The 22,071-nt window shown below is 43.5% G+C and overlaps 1 protein-coding gene across 1 annotated transcript in view; it reads right to left on the reverse strand.

Annotated features, from left to right (window-relative positions):
• Positions 1 to 22,071, reverse strand: part of znf236 (zinc finger protein 236) — an 88,208-nt gene that overhangs the window by 51,083 nt on the left and 15,054 nt on the right. The window contains exons 7-15 of the mRNA XM_083760762.1: positions 19,889 to 20,011; positions 18,630 to 18,803; positions 14,303 to 14,480; positions 13,649 to 13,921; positions 12,472 to 12,675; positions 9,391 to 9,520; positions 7,040 to 7,300; positions 5,747 to 6,057; positions 2,503 to 2,604 (exon numbers count right to left, since the gene is read on the reverse strand). Of these exons, the coding sequence (XP_083616888.1) occupies positions 2,503 to 2,604; positions 5,747 to 6,057; positions 7,040 to 7,300; positions 9,391 to 9,520; positions 12,472 to 12,675; positions 13,649 to 13,921; positions 14,303 to 14,480; positions 18,630 to 18,803; positions 19,889 to 20,011 (1,756 nt within the window). The remainder of the gene's footprint in view (positions 1 to 2,502; positions 2,605 to 5,746; positions 6,058 to 7,039; positions 7,301 to 9,390; positions 9,521 to 12,471; positions 12,676 to 13,648; positions 13,922 to 14,302; positions 14,481 to 18,629; positions 18,804 to 19,888; positions 20,012 to 22,071) is intronic.

Below are 22,071 nucleotides of genomic sequence, written 5' to 3' on the forward strand. Positions count from 1 at the left end.
CACATTCATACACCGATTGCGGCGGAAGCCATGCAAGGTACCAACCAGCACATCGGGAGCAATTTGGGGTTCAGTATCTTGCCCAAGGACACTTCGACATCTAGACAGGAGGAGCAGATTCGAACCGCCGACCCATGGATCATTGGACGACCTGCTCTACCTCTTGAGCCACAGTCGCCCCGGAGCGATAAGAAGCTTATTAAGGCAGAAAAGCCAAAAAAATAACCCAGCTCGATAAGCCTGATCGATACGGTGCTCGTTATCAATAAAATTCACACCTGTGTGAACTGAGTGGTGCAACTCCCCTCTATTGGTTCTCGTTCCAATTTCATTCTCTCTCTCTCTGTTTCTGGCACAACAGCGCCACTTTTTCCCCTACTGGTACTCTAAACATAGTAACATAGTCCCATAGTGACATTGCTGTTCCTTGGAGTGGCACTCAAAAATTAACGAGCTCCATCCCTAACCCTAACTGCATACAGAAGGCTGTAATATTCAATGGTGTGAGACAGGACTGTGCTTGTCATCTCTGGACTCTTATCCAGAGTGACAGTGGGTGCCAAAATTAAGATTTGTCACGTCATTAAATACATAATTAGTTTTGAAAGCAGTTTTACTTATAATTCTAGTAATTATAGACGGATTAGACGAGGCATAGCAATTAACACTTCGGTATGGCTACAAGATATCCACACTGCAAGGTAAAATGTTTGTGAAGCTTTGGAAGTGAGATAAGCCCTGACACAAAGTTGCCATCTGAGGAAGAAAACAGCTCATAAACCAACCAGCAAAAGCTGTATTTAAAAACAACGTCAGCATTACTCTTCCATGCAGTTGTTTGTAAAGTGTTGGCAACAAGTCAACAAGTCGACTTCATTAACACAAGTCAACTCTTACCTGGAGAAGTTGAAAGTTTATTTTCTTTATTTAGATTTAGATTTCTTTTTGATTATTTTTCGCTCCATGTGTGCGTGTGGACAGAATTCAAACTGTGATTCCAAATGTTATGTGTTTTTTAATGGTCGGGAGTTCGGTCTCAGCCATCAACGAGCAACTGTGACTCTGCCTTTGATGAGCTGACGTCCGCTCCTGCATGAGCTGTCCCGCTGATTGACAGGCGAACTTTATCTGCAAACTTTCACCCCCCCCCCACTCGAATTCCAATGTTTACCGACAGCATGCCCTAGTCTGCATTACAGAGCAAGAGAGGCCATTCATTTGAAATGGCTTTCAGCGCCATACAGCCATTAAATTAGATATCTGCTGCCTGCTGACACTAAGTATGGCTCTATGGGAACATTATCAGTATCGTTGCCCTGAGTCTGAGGAAGAAAACAGCTCATGGTGCCTAAGGTAAACAAACCAATTCAGCAAAAGCTGTATTTAAAAAGTACAATCAGCATAAATCTTCATGCAGTTGAAATGTGGTTTGAAAAGTGTCAGACCCAATTGACAAGTTAAGTTATTTTGTCGTCAATTGTCAATTAGCGAGCGCTGGCTCTCGACATCAAACAGTAGAAAAAACAACAATCTGACAGGAGCTTGGTTGCTGACTGCGCCGCTGTGTGAACAGCAGCTCTATCCAGTCCCATCACCCAGACGGGTGATAGAAAAGGTGCCTAGAGTGGCACAACATCAGATTTGCCGAGTCGATGCTCGCTGTCGGTGTGTTATGCTGCCTTCAAGAGCTCTTGTTTTGTCTAAAATATGGGAGGGAGGAAAGGGTACAGAATTTTCACAGAGATGCTAATTATGTCCCGGGGCGGCAGGGCGTCTCAGGGGGTAGAGCGGTTGGAAATTGTGAAGCGCCCCATGGGTTAATGTCAAGGTTTCCTTGAGCAAAACATTGAATCTCGAACTACTTCCGATGAGCAGGTTTGGTGCCTTGCATGGTTTCCTCTGCCGTGAGTGTGTAAATGGGTGACTGCAATGAACAATGTAAAGTGCTTTGTATAAAGGTGGTACATATGTCACAGTACATTTGGAAAACGGTGAAAAAGGTGCACTCGGCTTCACCGTCGTAAGTAGAGTTCTCAAATTCTGCCCGAGCCCAACCTGACCTGACCCAAACCGACCCGACACACTCAGGGCCGGGCCAAAGATTTATGCTAATTAGTCAGGCCAGGCCGAACCTTGGGTTCCATGAAAAAGAAATCTTGATTTTCCGGGTTTTCGGGCCTAACATTATGCTAATTAGGCCTGGTCGGGCCTTTTTTCAGGCCCGTTGAGAACTCCTGAAGGTAACTTGAGCCACGAGGCACCGGCGAGCAAGCTAAAGCGAGCAAGTCGCCGTGCAGAGTGTTGCGAAGTCACCTTCAGTCAACTCAGCACCGTCCGAGTTATGTACCGATAGAGACACAATCTCTACGAGACACCAATTCTTAGTTGTTTTTTTCTCACACAGAAAAAAATACCAGAATGATACTATATGTACGATATGTATGTATACTACCGGTATATTTATGGATGGTAGCCACATACTGGGGGGGGGGGGGACATTACCTTGCGTTAGTGCTTGCTGGTCAAAAGCAGGCTGAGGCAGTGTCTGTGACTCAAACTGGCTGATATTCTGAGGCAGCGTATGCGGAGTATTCACGTAGGAGTCTGTAAAGGGGAGAGAAAGGCCAGAAAAGGTGAGTCTATGCCAGATTGCCAGTAGTTTTCAAACTTCTTGTGCCCAAGGCACAAAATGGTCATGTCAAAATCTCAAGGTACATCTACATTCATAGTGTAAAAGACGACTGGGCGCCTGGACCTGTGGTCCATCAGGCGCATGACACATATAGGCTCCGGCCTGACAGCGCGTTGCATGTTCGAGTCCCGTTCATGGCGGCCTTTGATGATGAGATCTGCATTTCCTTTTTATTAGTTCTATCTTTCTCATTGAGTAAAAGAGAAAGAGGTCTGAAAAGAGATGACCTTTCTAGAAAACAATGAACCTATCCTCTTGCCCTTTCAACATCTACTGTGTTTCTCCCTGCATCTCTGTCAGAGTTGAACAGCAGGGAGGATAATAGTTGCAGCACATCCCCCGTGGAGACAGTGAAGTAGCAGTGTGCTTAGCTGCCAGTTTCACAATGAGAAATTGACATTGGTAGTTGAAAAGCAGAGTGTGGGAGGTAAATAAATTAATTGGGCACAGTAGGGATGTAGCATAACTTGCTGTCACCCCCTCATGAACAAAAGACATGAGCCAAATAGAAGGTTATTTTGAAGTTCAAATGTCACAAATCACAAATGTGGGGAAGGGAAAAGCAATTATTGCATCCTTCAGAGTAGCTATACAAAATAATGAAAAAGCTGTACTTCAGCGACAGAAACCTGAACTGAGTTCATCCCAAGTAGTGTTTATGCAAATTATTTTCTTCAAAATCCGGGTCTTTGTTTGTGGAAGGCTTGAAATGAGAATGCATAGTTGATGAGTGGAGTACGGGAGGTCAATAAATGAATTGGGCAAAGATGGGATGTAGCAGAACTTCCTTTGGCTGTTCACCAGCCAAAAAGAAAATTATTTAAATTGAAAAGGCTGCATTCAGGAACCGAAATCTGAATCTGGATATGAAAGGTCAAAAACTGAGAACTATACAAATAAAGTATTAAATTAATCAATTTATTAGGATTTGTTGACTGTTTGGCGATAAGAAAACAGTGACAAATGCTCGACATGATCCAATGTCATCCCTGTTACAAACAACACTAATCTTATTTGCCTTCAGAAAACGTCTCTTAGAGGCAGACAAAATAGACTCTGACTGTCTGACTGATCCGTAACAGATTCTAATTCCACACTCAATGTCTTCTCGATCTCAGACACATTTTTCCCTGGAACCAGTACTGCTGAATCATCCTCAAACAGGAAAAGTTTGTATTTTACTGCAGCAGGAGACCTATCGTTAATGTATAGTATATGGGAAAGAGAAGAGTCCCAAGTATAGAACCCTGCAGAATACCACATGGAATTCCTTTTTCCTCAGACAACACACCATCAACATCTGTCATCTGCGTCCATCTAGTTAAATAAGATCTAAACCAAAACACTGTAGAATCATTTAATACCAAATCCAACAGGACCATTCCACCAGCCATGATCGCATTGCTCTTTGATGTCATCTCACAGGTGTATTAAACATGTTCCAGTAGAGTACGATGGTCCAAAAACAGACTGACATATTAAAGTGAAGCGCCTGGCAGTCCATTGGCAATCTACTCTCTGTCTTAGTGAATTGCATCTTCTCATTAGTTTCTTTGGTGCAATTGAAGCTTGAAGAAAAATCAATTGGCAGGGTTATTTGTTGGTCGATGGAGCACTGAATAACCAACTGGCAGAGTAAACAGAGTAGAACTGCCCGCCAAAGCAAGTCATTCTTTAAACTTGTCACAGGTGACTGAAGATGGCACCGTTGCTGATGACAGCGAAGACACACAAAGTGAGACTAGGGTTGGGCAATGTCTACTCAAGATGTGCACATCCAAACATCACAACAGACAATGGATCATTCTATTCTAGCAGCTTGTAGATCTGCTATTTTCACCAAATCGTAGCGCAAATAGGGATTGTAAGGTTGCAGTGGTTTAATTGAAAAAGGTCCTGTCTCAAGGGAGACCGACACGAGACCGGTCGAGTCATTTTGAGTGAAAAACGGCCGAGCGATCAGAGCACCTTTAATTTTCACCACCATCAGGTTCAGGAATGGATTGGAAACACGCTCCTCAATCAACGGAGCTGCAAATGCCATCGTCAAGGACTTCATTGCTTAGTGATTACCACTCATTTGGATGAGGACATGGAGTGAAGATTACACGCAGACCTAATGGTCAAGGTCAAGATTCAAGCTCAATCTAATTAAATGTTTTAATCTGTGTACGGCTGGCTGTGTGCTGGCATGCATGCATCATCATTTTAATTGAACAACAAAGATGACCTTAATAATGAAGACAATCCCGTAAACAGGAAATGGAAATTAAAGGAATGGAAATTAATGGCTCTGTCATTAGACCACACTGAAAATAGAACACCTTTCACTCCAGTACATTTCATATAGAAATATTGTACTTTTTACTCCACTACATTCTGAGGAAAAGCCTCTTCGGATCCAGACATAACGTACAAAAATATATGATGTATTAACCACTTCTTAATGTATTTGGGGAAAATATTAGCAATGCATTGATATAGATTTTTGTACTCACTTGAATTACTTGAATATTTACTTGAACATACACTTTGTCCACTTTGTCTACAAGCTACTTGCCAGGTTTAGCAGCTGGTGTTAATGACCTCCCTGAAAGAATTGCATGTTTAGTGACTTCTACATCATTGGTTCTCAAAGTGGGGTCCTTGAGGGAGTTCCAGGGGTCCCCAGCTAAATGCATAGTTAGGAACCAAATGGACCCTTATGGGTCTATAACTCTGAGAGTGTACAAATGGAACCAAATGGACCCGTTAGGGTCCATTTGGTTTCATTTGTACACTCTCACGAGTTACAATAACATTGATTTTACGATATAAATTGGTGTCCCAGAGATAGAAAATTAGAAATGCCATTAAATGGGGGCCCGTAACCTAATGCATGTGAAACTGGGGGTCCTTGAAATTAAAATGGTTGAGAATCACTGAAAGAGCCTTAAAAATCTTCTCTTATGGGGGTCAGTTTTTAAATGGGGGTCTGTGGGCTAATAAGTGTCAATGTGGGGGTCCTTGACATGAAAAAGTTTGAGAACAACTGTTACTACTATAGCTTCTCACCTTCTCCCTGCACCAGTGGCTGGTCGCTCAGCTGCGCCTCCAGTGTCACCTGCCCTCCACTGACCACCTGGCTCTGGCCCAGTCCCAGCATGCTTTGCTGATCCCCTCCTATTGGCTGAGGGGCGTGTTGCTGCAGCCCATTGGCCTCCATCTCCACCTGCATGTCATGAGCCTCCCCTCCTATTGGCTGAGGGGCGTGTTGTTGCTGCAGCGCGTCGGCCTCCATCTCCACCTGCATGTCATGAGCCACGGCGGTGCCTCCCAGGGGGTCTTCTGGTTCCTGGGACTGCAGCTGCTGGGCCAGTTCATACCTAGGGATGGAGCTCGTTAGTTTTTATGGATAATGAGCACCTTATTATTTTTATTTACTAGGGCCTTCAAATGCTGTACTGGTCTAACAGACAGAAGGCAATAGACCTTTTTACCAATTCTGAAACTGTTAACAGGTTAATATGTGTAGCGTCACTTTTAAAGCGTAATTCTGTTTACCCGGACAGCGATGGTTGGCAGTTATCAATACACTTTTAGACCGACAGCATGGATGATTATATTTATTTCTTGATCGCCTCTTGTCTTGATTGTTTAAACATGGTGTCATGGGCCGCTATGCTCGATAACAGGCTTGATAAGCCGAAAGCTTATTGATAACGTAACGGGTACTCAATAAGATTCCTATCAGATTTTTTCGGGTATCGGTTATCAAGCTCCATTCCTATTCATACGCATACCTGGGGTGGAAGTAATGAATGGTTCAACAAACAGCCGGGAAGGTGCTAACCACATGTTCACATAATCCACCTATACTTACAACATTGTCTGTAGGGGATGTATACAGTCTCTGAATTCAAAAGCCTTTGAATATGATGGGATATGATTAAGGATTACTGTCATTATGGTAATCTCACACAACATACCTGTAACTTTCATTAGCCCTAAATAAATAAATAAATATTTCCCACCAGTTGAATACCCCTGTTGTAAGGGGTCAATATGTCCTACTCTAAACAGACACACATAGGCACATACAGACAGACGGACACAGGGACACACAGCCATTTAAAGGAGTGGTGTGCACCACTCAAAAGACAAAAAGGTACCGGTACATGCCGAAACAAAAGGTACATGGCACAATAATCTAATCTTATGAATTGAATTGAAATTAGTCCCACCCCCCCACCCCCCACATAGTACCAATTGGCAGCCCCCACTATGAAAACCACCTTACTAGACAATGGAAGACATGACCAATTTTAATAACATTTCACCAGGATAAATGGCGAGGCCCACATGCACCTGTGTGTCTTCATGTGCTTCCTGCAGTTGGGGGACGACTTGAAGGTCTTCTGGCAGTAGGGGCACATGTAGGGACGCAGGTCGCTGTGGGTGGTCATGTGGCGTCTCAGGCTTCCGCTGGTGGTGAAGGTCGTGTCGCACAACAGACACTTGTATGCTTTCAGGCCCGAGTGGGTGCGAATGTGGGCCTTCAGGACCCCCGAGGAGGCAAAGCCCCTGCTGCACTGCACACATTTGTAGGGCCTTTCTCCTGTGTGAGATCTGAGAAAGGAATAAGAACCCAGAACAATGGGTGCATCAGTATTCAGTCTTTCAGTAAAGAAAAGGGAAAGGCTGTTTGAAATGATACTGCATGTGAGACACGCCGCATATTATCATAAGGTCAAGGATGGAGCTGACTTGTGGGTGTACTGAAATGCTAATGGAGGTGTCAAGATAAAAAATACATGGATATAAGAGCTGGATATTGTGTATTTTCGGAACGTAATGGTGGCGCCCATAGGCGCTACCACCATCGGAGCAGCCTTGAATAACAGACCCATGGACAGAAGGCGGTCAGATTCATGTCTCCTTTCCTTCTTCATACTACTACGAACAAACAAGATAACTAACAAACGAGATCACAACTTCACGGATTGTATCAAGGTACCGTCACCAGCAGTGGCCGGCCCTGTCCGGGTCGGGCTGCTTCCAGCGGGTGGAAGACACTGAGACTCCGGAGTGTCTCGTTGTACGCACGTCACACGTGTTAGTGTGGAGGAGAGCAACCAGACTATAGTGATTGTAACACTTTATTATTCATCATAATTGCAGTGATAATGGACGCGTCGAGGACATCGACCCGGTTCTAAATGGTTTGTATATGGCAGAGTTACAGGGGTGCTAGACAACCCGTTGCAAACTGATGATCGCAAGCTGAATAAAAAAAGCCAATTACTGACAAACAGAGAGGATGGGATCAATGTGTTCTTTTTTCCTCATGAAAGTGGACATTCAGGGCTTTCATTCGGTGTATACTGTAGTATGTAATTGTGTTCAATTTTATATCTGCCTGTCAATGTCTGTGACACAAAACTGTGAATATCTCAGCTTTCTGTTCAAAAACACCACTTTTAGACAAAAGCAGGTGTTACATAAAGGTCAATAACTCCAGAACAGAAGATGGTAAAATCTTATTTTTTTTTAATTAGAGCCGACAACATAAGCTTTCTTTTGAGGTAAGTGGTGTGATTCTCGCTACAAGACGGCGTTTGCTGTGGGCCTTGGAAAAAGTCCTTCTTTGAACCTAATCCCTCAGCACCCTGGGAAAGCCGACGCCGCAACTGCCGAGACATGCGTTGCCGGTTAAAAATCACCCGTGTCTTCCCTGTGAGGTTAGGTTTCTGGATATTGTAGACTTTTCTTCAAGGTCTGAGATATGAGCCAGACGCCGAGGCATCAGCCGCTGCCGGAAAATGCACTCACTCTCCCTGCCCTCCTCATTCCTTCTCGTTTTCAGCCCAACTCGCCAGACACTCCTTCAACTTGTCTAGATTGTCCCGTTCAGTCTTTTTCTCTCTACTTTTCTCGGCCGTCTGCATCAGATGGAGAACTAAAGCCTGTAGGCTTAGTGGAATCAAAGTTGATCGCCGCCCTCGGCAGCTGTCATACTTTGAGGCTTTGCTATGTAATAAGCATTCAAAAACGTAAAGACCCAAAAGAGCAGATTGTAATGAAATAGTGATCTGCCTCCAACTTGGTTCCAGCATAATGTGTCAATCTTTTCGAAAACATGTAAAGTTTGGAAAATATGGAGAGAGGGTCACATCTACACTCTATGTTCCTTTATTTTGAGTGCGTGACGGCTCACCATGGACAATGCTCGAAGCTTTAGAGATACAGCGCTTTGAAAATACGGTTATAATGGAGGCTCAATGGAGCTGGATTTTAAAAATCCCATAGCTGGTGGGGACGGAGGCTCTCTAACCGGAGCAATGTTAAAAGGTAAATTGACGGTCGCCGCTTTCATATATGGAGCATACGGTTGTCTACGAACATGTACATAGTTAGCACCTTTAGTACCGTTAGCTTTAGCTACAATTATAAATGTAGAAAGCATAGAACATTTTCTATTGAGACATTTAAAGCCTAATGCCAGGTAGATAGAAACACCTATTTGCTCTACCTCACTGAACCTCAATGGCCAATATCTCCTCTGGCCAATGGCAGTGGCAGATTGACACGAGTGTTAAATGTTAAATTGAACACTGTTCACAGTGTAGTGCCCCAGAGATAAACATGGTCTCAAAGGGGCCGTGGTCCAATCATTGTTTGAAATGAAAAGGTGGATCTGACGCTGGAGGACATCTCACCTGACATGCTGTTTAAGGTGGCTTGATTTCTTGTAGGCCTTATTGCAGAATTGACACTTGTAAGGCCGGTCACCCACGATCTCCAGGTACTGCTGGAAGGCAAGGCGAGGGTTCTGAGACTGCATGAGACCTGGAGACAGCAGAGGAACGCAGCACAGACACATCAGTCATACTGTACACATGGACCACCACCTATATACACCACAATTTTGTATAACTTAAACTTATCCAGTATAACTTAAACTTAACAAACATTACGGTACTTAAACTGGAAAGGATCTCTGCCAGGCCTGCTCACCTACCCATGGCTATGTGAGTCATAAATAGAGTTTTTACGACCGAAGGTGTGGCTGTTTCTGACACTCGAGAAGCCAACGTTTGTCGTACAAACTGTCCTGATGGTTGCACCCAACTACTGGCGCAGACCTGGGTAGGCAACCAGTCCTGGTGGAGATCAGCGCTTTGAAGAGATTTTTTCTAGATGTATATACTATAATGTTTGTTATTATTACTATTATTGCTGTTATTATGTCTGAGAAAATGAAAAAATTTACTCATGCATCCATAACAATGAATTATTGAGCATGGAACCAGAACAAAACATTAATACTAATACTCATTATGGTAATGTTGTTTCTGTGTTAGTTAATTTATTCCTCTCCTTCTTTTCCTTGTTCTCAATTCATTCAACCATTTCCATTTTCTTTTGTTTGGCTTTCATAATCGAAACCCCCTCAGGCCAGGTCAAAAGATGGTGGCTCATTGGAGATTCTTTGAAAAATACATGGCATATAAAAAGCAAGACAGTTTTCAAATTTAACTATTTTATGAGCGCGGTATAAACTGTTCCTAACCAATGTAGTAACCCATTTGAGACACAAAGAGCTATCTTTCCAACTTCCCAAGTAATACAATATAACAAAAGGAGTTGGCCAGTGGTGTCATGCTCGTAGAACGAAATAATCACCCTTTGTCAGCCTTCTGACAAAGGCTGGTCCCTGATTGGTATTTATATTGAATTTGCTAAAACATATTTTGGGGAAAAAACTAAACAAACATGATATGCCCAGTCACCATGCTGCACATGTGATGTTCCTTTTTACTTACACAAAGTTTAAAATAAGAATTGAGTGCACAGAATATCAATATGAAGCAACTGAAAAACATGTTATTTCAATGGTAGTGGATGGAGAGCGAGGATTTTTGTCCAACCACGAAACAGCAACCAATGGGTGCGAAGAGGGGCACAACCATGGGCGGGACTTGACAAAGGGTGAATTGTAATGTGCACGTGCAGGTACGGAACAAAACGGTGGTGCACACGTGTGCACGCTAACATCCCCCTAGATTGAAGAAAGACAAACCTAGCCTCGGGACACAAGACTTTCCAATTTCCAAGATGCACCAAGTACCCAGTGGTCTAGGTTTACTGGCGGTGGGTGCGCCGCCCCCTAGTTTCATGCCATGTCACCGTGCCCAAATCAAATGGCTACTCATAACATAACAGGTTTAACTGTTTACATGAACGCAAGTTCTTACATACGGTAAGCAACACAGCAGTATGGCTCCAGTAGGCTACTGCTTCTGTGGTGTTCTGCATGCAACAAGAATGCCTCCTCCATCAAAGAAGAGATTCGGCCAAAGCAAAGTTTTAGTTTCGCTACGTAGCGCAATAAAGAAGTTTGTCTGATTATTGTAAGTCTAATTTTGTGTTTGTGTGTCTAAAACTCTCATACCCTATAAACAATACAGGCTCTTAGGCTATCAACAGTTCTGTGCGCATGCACACATGTAGGCGGAATAGGCGCGTGCACTGCGTGCGTGTGACGTCGTTAAATTGCTGTGGTGCCGAACAGAAAATCACCATTACACCACTGGTGTAGTAGGCTCATGCGGTTGCCCCAGTCCTAGCTAATCAAGAGACAGCTGGTGAGGATGAATCTGACACACTGAATGTCGGGAGCATTGTGGGGTTTTTGTTGTATATTATTCATTTATTGTTTAGTCCCTGGACTAAACAGCAATACAGACTACTGGTGTGCCCGCAGACTGTGACCATGTACAAGAAATGACCAAACCTGCCTACCGATGATGTCACTGGTAGGCGGGTTACTGAACTGTCCACAGCTCTCCTCTGAGACACAGACCGAGAAGACAAAAATGGTACCATAATTATTAGCATTTTGAGGACCAATTATAAGAAAATAGGTTCAAAATGGGTGAAATGGTCCCTATATGGAGATATGGTTGGAAAACGGCAGAGTATTCCGAATAATGCGAATAATGTACGGGTTCCCAAACCTTTTCAGCTTAAGATTCAAAAAAGTTATTTGGTGTCTTCCAGGGACCCAAACAAAACAATATGTTATGAATTAACCAGCTGCTATAAGCAATAATATGTCAAAATTTACCTTTCTTTTTTCTTTTTGGAAGCCAGCAATGGATAAAAAGCTCCCCACATTTTTTTTGTCTCTGTGACACATCTAGCGGCCGCAATCTGCATTCAAAGATTTTCCTAGAAGCTTTGTCACTGGTCGATTTGCCTTTCTACTTCCTGATTGGTTAGTCATTTCGACCGGGTTTTCTTCGACCGATGACAAAGCTTCTAGGAACATCTTTGAATGCAGATTGTGGCCCCTAGATGTGTCACAGAGACTAAATATTTTGGGAGCGTTTTACACATTGCTGGCTGTCTGAATAGAAAAGAAAAAAAGAAAGGCATTAAAATGTTGACATAGTATTGCTTATAGCAGCTTTAAGCCTTATTTCAAAAACTGCGAAAATAGCTTACCTACATATAGCCATGAGTCGTCAGCTATTCGATTATTATATATATATTATATATATCGACTATTCTCACTATTATTTGCTTTATTTTAAAATTTGCTTTGAAAATATTTTTACATACATTTTTACAAAAGCTTACTTCTTTGTGACACAAAATGGGTGGCAACCCTAGGTTCAGGAAACACTGATTTGAGGTCCCCGGAGTGTGAACATTGAGTACGGTTAAGTAAGATAAGAGACATACGAGCATGCGAGATGAGCCATAGAAAAGAAAAACATGCGGAAAAACCTCACCGAGGTCAGAGATGAGGATCGGATCCTGAAGGGGGATATCAGGCAGCGGAAGGTTACTCTTAGACTCCTTTGCTTTGTTGGTTTTGCGAGGAAACTTGTGCTTCTTCTGCTGCAAGCTTTTGAAGTGGGAGGCCACGTGCGTTTTCCTGTGGCCTGACGTCCGGAAGATCTTGTCACAGTGCGGGCATGGGAAAGGACGCACGCCTGGGAAAAACAGCCAATGTTACACGAGGACATTTGCAATGACAAATCAATAAATGCTAACAAGGACGTAGTGGCCGATACAAATTCAAATATCACAATATTATTGCCCTAATACTGCAATGGCGATATTGTGAAAATATCTTTTTAAGGGGCCGAGTACATGGTTTGGGGCCTGACATGTCCTTACTCCTTAGTAAAACAAAGGAGGTCATTAAAAAAAAACATCATGACTGTGGCTAAAACTCAACAGTCCTTTGTTGAGTTAAGAATATTGATGGTGGCGCAGTCGGTAGTGCTGTCGCCTCACAGCCAGAAGGTCCTGGGTTCCCATCATCAGTGCCCATACCCTAGGTGGGGTTGGCAAAGGGCCCTTTCTGTGTGGAGTTCATGAATTGAAGGAAGAATGAGGTCGGTCCGTTGCTCTCCCCAGGTTGGCAGAGTGTAGCACCCAGGATTACATTAGATAATTGGCACTGGGTGAAAACAATGGGTTACACAAATCGTGGGATAAAAAATATATATATTGATGGCACTTGGGAAAAGGACTTCTTGGATACATTTTTAGTTGCCTTCCAGAGTTCAATAGTTGAGGATACAAGATAAAAGCAAATTATTTATCAAGTTCTCTCTCACACACACACACATTGATATTTTGTCAAGGTCATATCAACAAAGAAGATGAAAGCATGTGATGTGACAAGGACAAGGATTCCACTTATTGAGAAGCCCGACGGAGAGCCTTTGAAATTCATGGTGGTTCTACGCCTGGAAATAACTGTGAGCTGAATAACAACAACGCAGGGAAATAAACAGTCGAGTGGAGGTCGAGGAAAGAGGGTCACAGACACTTTGTGTCCCAGACGCTAGTAAACATTTATTTCTGCACAACTCGAAAATAAATGTTTCAAGAGGCAATGTCCTTGGTGGCCCCTCTCTTCTATTCTATAAAGGAGACCGCCTCTAATAGGCTCACCTGTATGGAGTCGCATGTGCACCTTCATGCTGCCGGAGGTGGAGAAGCACTTTAGGCAGCACTGGCACTCGAAGGCCTTGATGCCTGTGTGCGTCTTCATGTGGGCAGTGAGGGTGCTCTTGACGGCAAAGGCCCTGAAGCACTGCTTGCATTTAAAGGGCTTCTCGTGGGTGTGGATGCGGATGTGGCGCACCAGGTCGCTGGGCTTCTTGAACTCCTTGGTGCAGTAGGGGCAGCCGTGCCAGCGCACACCGTTCTCCTCTCTGATGGAACCTATCCACAAAACAAGAGGATAGAAGTGCCAATGCAATGCTTAAGTCACTTGAACCCTACCTAGCGTCCCTATTCTGGGCACATCCATGCTTATACCGGGGGAGTTACACTAACTGAAAGGCAAAATTCCATACAAAGTTTGTTGTGGTGTTGCGTGTTAATGGCGTACAAATGGAAAATGCTAAAACTCACATTCAAGTACAGTTACAACAGTTCATAATAATTATTAAAATGAATGTACCGGTAATAAATAATTACATAAAAATTATTACAGGAAACTTTTCTAGTATTATAAACATATAGTGTTACAATGCCTTATAAGTGCAAGTATAATGCATTACGAATGCGATTATCTGCACTGCTCTGTGAGTGCCAGCCTACCTGGCATCTGCACTGGTTGCCTGAATATATTCCTTTTCTTCTCCCTCGCTGGCCTATCCTGGCCAGTTGCTTTCTTGACAGCTACAGTAGCGCCCTCTGTGGTCTGGTTCTGGGACTGACTGGGAGTTCCGTTGGTCTGTGTCTGGACCACACTTAGCCCGCTGTTCTCCAGAGCTTGCTGTGGAAACGCATAAGGGGGGAAAAGTTAATTGAACCAATCAATTGAATAAACACCAAAAGAAAATAGTCAACTTTGCAGCCCTAAACAGAATGCAAGCATGTTGACCTGAAATCCTTGTGAAAACTGCGTTTGTGTGACACAACTAATTGTGTGGCTCAACAACTAACAAGAGAGAATAGTTTCTTCTGAGATGGAAACTCTTGACAAAGACATTTGGGCAAGGCCTTCCTCAGTGAGTTCCACAGTAATCCTATAGCAGATGTGACAGATGGCCACAGTCAATTCTCAGTAGAAAAATATTGTAATGCCATGCAGTGGCATTGTCTCAGTGGCTCAGAGGTAGGGCCACTGAACCCCTAGCCTCGGAAACCCAGACATTTTTATTTCCAGGGAGAAAAAAAGTCTGGCATAGAGTAGGGCAAACGTCGCTCACTCTCTGCTGATTTCTGATCGTCTGCACCTTTGTTAAATTGACACACACACACACACACACACACACACACACACACACACACACACACACACACACACACACACACACACACACACACACACACACACACACACACACACACACACACACACACACACACACACACACACACACACACACACACACACACACACACACACACTCCTCTCTCTCTCTCTCTCTCTGTCGCTCTAATTAATTAGTCTCATGTCCAGCAGCTGCGCATAGTTTCTCCCGGCGGATCCTGCCGGAAGCTGCCTATGCCATAAAAAGCATAGGTGAGTTCCAGTCTACCGAACCCCTAACTTAACCTGACTCCACCAGATGGGGCAGCAGAGAGTAGAGGTGGCCGGAGCATCGAGGCTGCCTGAGAGTTCCCAGATGGGAGCAGGAGGGGGGAACCCAGTGTACTCTCTGCTGCCCCATGTGGCAGAGTCAGGTTACCCCTAACTGCCCTCCATGAGCAAGTTGGTGCCTTGCATACAAATGCAGACCATTAACTTTTTATATGTTTGTTTCTTTGAGAACTACGGTCGTTCACAGCGTTTCGCAAATGGGGGTACGTGTACCCGTCCCCTAGGCATACGCAGACCAGGTACTACAAGGAGAAAGTAGAAAATGCAATAATTAATTTCATTGCGTTATGTTTAATGTAATCTCTGAAGACAGATGGGTTCCCAGATGTGTCAAACCAAATTAAATCAACAACCTAAGGTACTTTGCACAGTTGTTATTGACAAGAAAGCAACAAATGAAAATATTGAAGTTAAGTTTATTAAAAAAAGAAAAAAAGACAGAGAGATACAGGTTTAATGTTTGTTTTTAGTTCAATGTTTATTTAAAAAAAGCCATTGACAATATTTGGTCTTCACCAAAGTAATTTCTCTGACTTTTTACAGGACTTTAAAGCAGAAAATATTAATATAATATGATTCTTTGTAGTGGAGCTCAAATACGTTGGGGCCCCCAAATCAATCCGCGGACGAAGACGCTAAATGTATTTGGGATTAACATAAATCCTGAGAAAAGAAAGAGGAGATCCACACACCGTTTTAAAAGCTCCCAAAAACAATGTATTACCCCATTTGGGCGGGAACCCCTTTTGGTGTTAGCATTATGTTATACTTTAGCTATTGAAAAATAGCAGATCTCGGTGGCGCGCTATGAGCTTGTAGGTCTGCTATTTTTGATGACTGACGACTGACATAGAAACATAGCTTTTTCAGAAAACTGGATGTAGAAGATTTTTTTTTTTTTTACTTCAGTAGGTATTGGATGAAGCCCGCACACCACTGGTAAGATCTGTTTGATCTTCATCAGGTCATGTCACATGACCTGATGAAGATCAAATGACTTGATCGTGATTTCTTTTTTTTTTTTTTTTTTTGATTTTTTTTTTTGCGGCTTACGCCTTTTTATTGATTTTTTAAGGGACAGACAGTAGGCTGACAGGAAACGGGAGAGAGATGGGGGGATGACATGCGGTAAAGGCCGTGTCGGGTCCGGGAGTCGAACCCGCGGCACACCGCGACTGGATCACCAGTCCGGTGCCCAGACCGTTACGCTACGGCCTGGGCCTTGATCGTGATTTCTTACGAGTTCGCCCCCAGCTTAATAAATGCCATTAACAATAAAGAGAATTAGGGGCACGGTGGCACAGTTGGTAGTGCTGTCGCCTCACAGCTAGAAGGTCCTGGGTTCGATTCCAGCTCGGGGCGCTGTGGGTGCTGGCGGCGTGTTTCCTCCTCCGCGTCATCAGTGCCCATACCTGAAGGCGGGGTTGGCGAAAGGGCCTTTCTGTGTGGAGTTTGCATGTTCTCCCCGTGTCCCCTAGGGTAGGTACCCTCACAAAAACATGCAGTAATCCTGGTCTCTAAACTGCCTCCCCCTGGCCAGCCGGGGCGCCTGATGGAGGGGAAAGGAACTGGTTGGAATAACGTGTTCCTTCCATGCGCTACGTCCAACCAGGGAAACTCCCCCGTGTCAGGTGTAAAGGAGCAACTTGGACACTCAAACATGAAGGAAGCATGAGTTAAGTCCGTTGCTCTCCCCAGGTTGGTGGAGGGTGTGTAGAGCCCAGGATCACATTAGATGATTGACACAGGGGTGAAAAATGGGTTACAAAAATCGTGGGATAAAAAATATATTAAAAAAAAACAATAAAGAGAATTTAATGTTTGATGAAGATCAAATAGATCGAAACGTTTATTGAATTCTCAATAAAGAACGTCTTTCTTGTACCTGTGGTGTGCGGGCTCCATCCAATACCTACTTAAAGGACCACTTCACCACTTTTCAACTTCTCTTCATATAATTGGTCCTCACTAATGTTCATGATAAAATACCACACATGTTTTCTACTTAGTCTGTGTCTGGGGAGGGCTCTGGGCAGGTCAGAAACCCGTCCACCAGTGACATCACCATTAGGCAGATTTATTTATTTTTGAAGAAAAAAACCCATTTAGATCTTTATTATCGTTAGAACAATGCCTTCCATTATCGCATTGCAACTTTTCAGGAATAGAAAGCTTGCCGTTTCTATTAGCTTGGATTCCCCATTGATGATGTCACTGGTGGACTGGTGCCCACAGCGCTCCCATGAGACACAGACCGAGTAGGAAAAAACATGTGGCAGTGGCCTTGTGATTAGAGTGTCCGCCCTGAAACTGGGAGGTCGGGGTTCGATCCCCGACCGGATCAAACCAAAGACTGTAAAAATGGGACCCTATGGCTCCCTGCTTGGCACTCAGCATCAAAGGGTTGGATTGGGGGGTCAAATCAACTAATCAAATGATTCCCGGCAGCGGCAGCACGGCTGCAGCTCACCGCTCCTTGGCTGCGTCTCACAAATGCGGAGAACAAATAGTGAGGACCAATTATATGAAGGTAGGTTGAAAAGTGGCGAAGTGGTCCTTTAATAACAGAGCGGACCTAACCTGCCTTCGTCACTTAAACAGTGTGCGGATCTCCTCTTTCTTCACTCAGTCAATTGTTTTCGGGTCCTGCATCCGTTGCAATATTTGGATGTGCGTGCACCTCTAGACACAAATCTTCCCTGTGGCACAGGAACCAAGATAACCTTTTATTTTATTCCTTACCACTACCACTGGTGGACTTGTCTCCTTTGGCTAAATGATTGTGGCGATGTTGTGAAATATTATATGACTCATCCCATAATCTCCATGCCGAGCTCTCACCCTCTGGCAAACAACGTAGTGTTCTCTGTTGTGAAAAATAATCTTTATTCCATTAAAAAACTCTATTAAAGTTTTAAATAACGTCACTTGAGGCTGCATGGGGCTGTGCAATTTATCATGATGTTCTTTATGAATAGCAACCTGTCGAATACCCAAATATTAAAATGACTTGGGTGCACACACACCTCCTATGCAAACACTAAAAACTATTTTGTCAATACAGTGCATGAACACACAGAAGTGCAGATCGCCATTAGGGTGACTCAGAGAGAGAGATAAAAACATGTTTCACCACAGTGAGCGTGCGGTGAGCGTGCGCACATGCACACACACACACACACACACACACACACACACAAACAAACACACACACACACACACCATCCTAAAGTCGTCTCTTCGGTGTAACTGGAAATTTCTGACAAGCCAAAATCATTTCGGCACTACAGCGGAGTGTGAATCGGCCCTTAGACTCACCTGTAGAATGTCCTGGTTAATGGCAGTTTCCATGGCGATGGCCGTCTCCCGGGGCTGTGATTGGGCCGTCTCCCCGGTGACCTGCTCAGACAGTTCCAGGAGCTGCTGGATGACATCTGTCACCCCCTCGCTGCCGTCTGACCCCGCTGGCACCTTCCCTCCCGCCTCAGCCTCCTGCAGGAGAACAAGAGGCCAGAGAGCCAGAATGAGGGCCGCCATGTCAAACAGAGGTGACTGGGGGGAGCTCTTGTGAGACTATGAGTTTGATTGCGTCTGAAATGCTGATTTTTCTAACAGACATTATGCCATCCAAGCCAGCGAGGAGACAACAACGAATGAATCCTAATGATGGGGGGTGTGGAAAGTGGTACATTGAGTTGACTGAGCGATTGTGGTTGTGTTTGTGTTCTGGTAACGTTTTATTCAATCATTAAAACATAATAAACATATTGGTTAACAAGAAAAATGCATAATGATTTCCTTGGTAATTAATGTTTCATTAATACAATAGTTCTAACTCATACTATATATTCATACTAAAAACAAAAGCTTGTATCGCATTAATGAAAGTCCCTGTATGTCTCAATTTGTAAGGATTGCTGGACAAAGGTTTACTCCATCCACTTCTTCACACCAAATATAACAATAGGCCTATTTGATCCTGCAAGGGAAATTCAATTTTTAGCTTTACTTTTTTTTTGTTGCTGATTTGCTGCCCAGCCCCAAGTGGTCAGACAGCAGTTAGGTGCCTTACTCGTGGACACATTGCCGGAGCTGGGAATCGAACCTGGGACCGTCTGTTTCCCAGGCGACCTCTCTACCCATTCACCTATGGCTGCCCTACACCTGCTCTTGTTTGTTGTGTTTTTGTTTTCATTCGACCGCTAGCCTGGCCCAGCCTGTGATATTCTGGTTTCGAGGGGCGGGTGTCTGTGGAAAACAGGCGGTGGAACGTATTGATTCATCGACTCCCGCCCCCCTCCTCCCCTCCCCGGTACAAAACAGCAGAGAACACTGACGTCACCAAATTTGGAGCGACGCCCCTCTGCACTGTAATTGGTTAGCGAAATACAAGATAGTGGGCTTCCTATGCCAAATTTTCCAATGGGTTTTCCCAGGCTTTTCTTTTTTTAGCCCAATGCGAACGAAAATAAAAGCCTGGGTCCCGAGGCTATTCGCCCCCTAACCGAAGACACTGAGGTTTTTTTCTTTTATCTTAAATGTTGAACCCCATGTGTGCTTGCGTGGCGGCTGCGTACTGTCGTGCTGGAGGGTTCCTCGATGAGGGCGATGTGCATCTTGCTGATATGGGCATTGAGGCTGCCCAGCTTCTTGAACACACAACTGCAGTCCATGCATGGGAACAGCGGCTCTCCTTTACTCTGCAAGTGCACAACACATAAGATCACGTATTATTACATAATCGCATAATCACAATTATTTGAGATAATCACAATTATTTGAGATAATCCACAATCATGTTATTCAATCATGTAAGTTATTTATCTGTCCTGTTTTGTTTACAAAGTCTAAAAGCCAAAGAGATATTACATTTTTAATTTGATTTATAACGAAACATGATTGCAATTGCAATTATTTGAGCGACAATTAAAGTAAAATGTCATTATTTATAGCCCTAACCACCATCAACAACATATTGTTGCTGCCGGGCATGCGTCTTGTAACTCCATATTGCAATGTTTATTTTGATTTTTTCATATATAGATTCATTGTCGTCCAAGAGTGCCGTGAAAAAATAGAGAATATACGGTAGGCGATCTCGTGAGCTTGTAGAATGCCTATTTTCACTACTTTTGATAGATTTAGTCACAGATTAGTCTCTGTGGGTTTTTTATTTTATTTTTTATAAATATTTAAACTAAGAACATAAATAAGAAATAATTTGGATCCATGAACCCAGGCTCTTTCTTTAGTTAAAAAAAAAGTAACGGCAACAATACTCCTATCCTGCTGGATGGAGTATCCAGTCTCATGAGAGCATTATGCTTAATTTATAGTCTGTGGAATGAGAGCGTTGCTTGTTGGCAAGCCACACTGTTGTGTAATGGAGTATAAGCTGAGCTTTATCCTTTATTCAGCTCACATTTTGCCAGTCAATCAAAAAGTATAATTAACTTTGTAGCATAGCTCTCGATGGAATCACTTTACACAGATTATGTGGCAAAATGAAATAATTGTGAATCCCAACTCCCAACTCCCAACTCGCATTGCTCGATTCCATCAGTACGAGAATTAATTCCTCTCAAATCTAGAGAGCGACTGGGAAGGTGACACGCTGTCAACACCTCTGCATTTATATGCAGACGGTACAATCAGGGCTCAACTTTCCAAAAGCATCGCAGCAGTGTTGGCCCCGATCGCAGGGAAACTGTGCACAGTCACACACACACACATACTCCCGGGGCGCAAGAGCAGAACCTCTGCCATGAAAATTATAATAAAATTATAAACAGCAATATATGCTCCCAGACACTTTTCTTTAGATGTGTGTGTCTGTCAATCATAAGACATAGCTCTCTAGTCTATACCATTTGACCGTAATATTATTCATAGAATAGTCAATCATATTTGTTCTAGCTCTCTAGAAGAGAGGGCACTCTTGATTGAAATGGCTGTGCGTTTCTGTTGTCTTGCTTTCCCAAACTGATACAATCAACAGGACGTATCGTTGGTAGTTGGCAAATAGAGTACCGAGGTGCAGCCACACTCCTGTCTCATTCATTTTAAAACCATAAATAGAAAAACATTGTGGAAAACCGAACATTGTTTTTGAGTGGATGGAACATTGGAGGAATAGCTGGAACTGGGCACTTTATGAAAGAGCATTATACTACTGTGACATTTTAAATGCATGTTACATTATGCATAATTTTTTTAGCAAAAGGCCGATGCACACCTCAGAAGGCTAGTGACAGGTGCGTAGGGCAATAAAGCATACTTAAAAAGGTTATCTTTGAAAAACAAAGAAGGGTCCCGCACACTGCCAGAAACTTGCCAAAAATGTTGCTCTTTATTGGTCAACGTTTCGGTCTATTCGACCTTCATCAGGACAGACAACCTTTTTACATTATGCATAATAACTCTCCGGTGGAGAGTTACAAGTAAGACGCGCAAACGCGGGAAGCGAACGCAGCTCGTAAATTGCAATAACAACAATTAGAATAAATTACATACTTTTTTTTTCTTTTTAGTTAGTAATTTTTTTAAGTTTTCTACTGTGCGTGTGGTTGTTTGTGTGTGTGTGTGTGTGTGTGTGTGTGTGTGTGTGTGTGTGTGTGTGTGTGTGTGTGTGTGTGTGTGTGTGTGTGTGTGTGTGCTACAGCTGCACCCTCTGGTGGCGGGCGGGTGGTGTCACAGCGGGACAGACACACAGACGGACACACACACAGACATGATCTGCAGGGTCTCATAGTTAGTGCTC

Source organism: Protomyctophum parallelum (genome assembly GCF_964188405.1).
Source record: "Protomyctophum parallelum genome assembly, chromosome: 3".
NCBI lineage: Eukaryota > Metazoa > Chordata > Actinopteri > Myctophiformes > Myctophidae > Protomyctophum > Protomyctophum parallelum.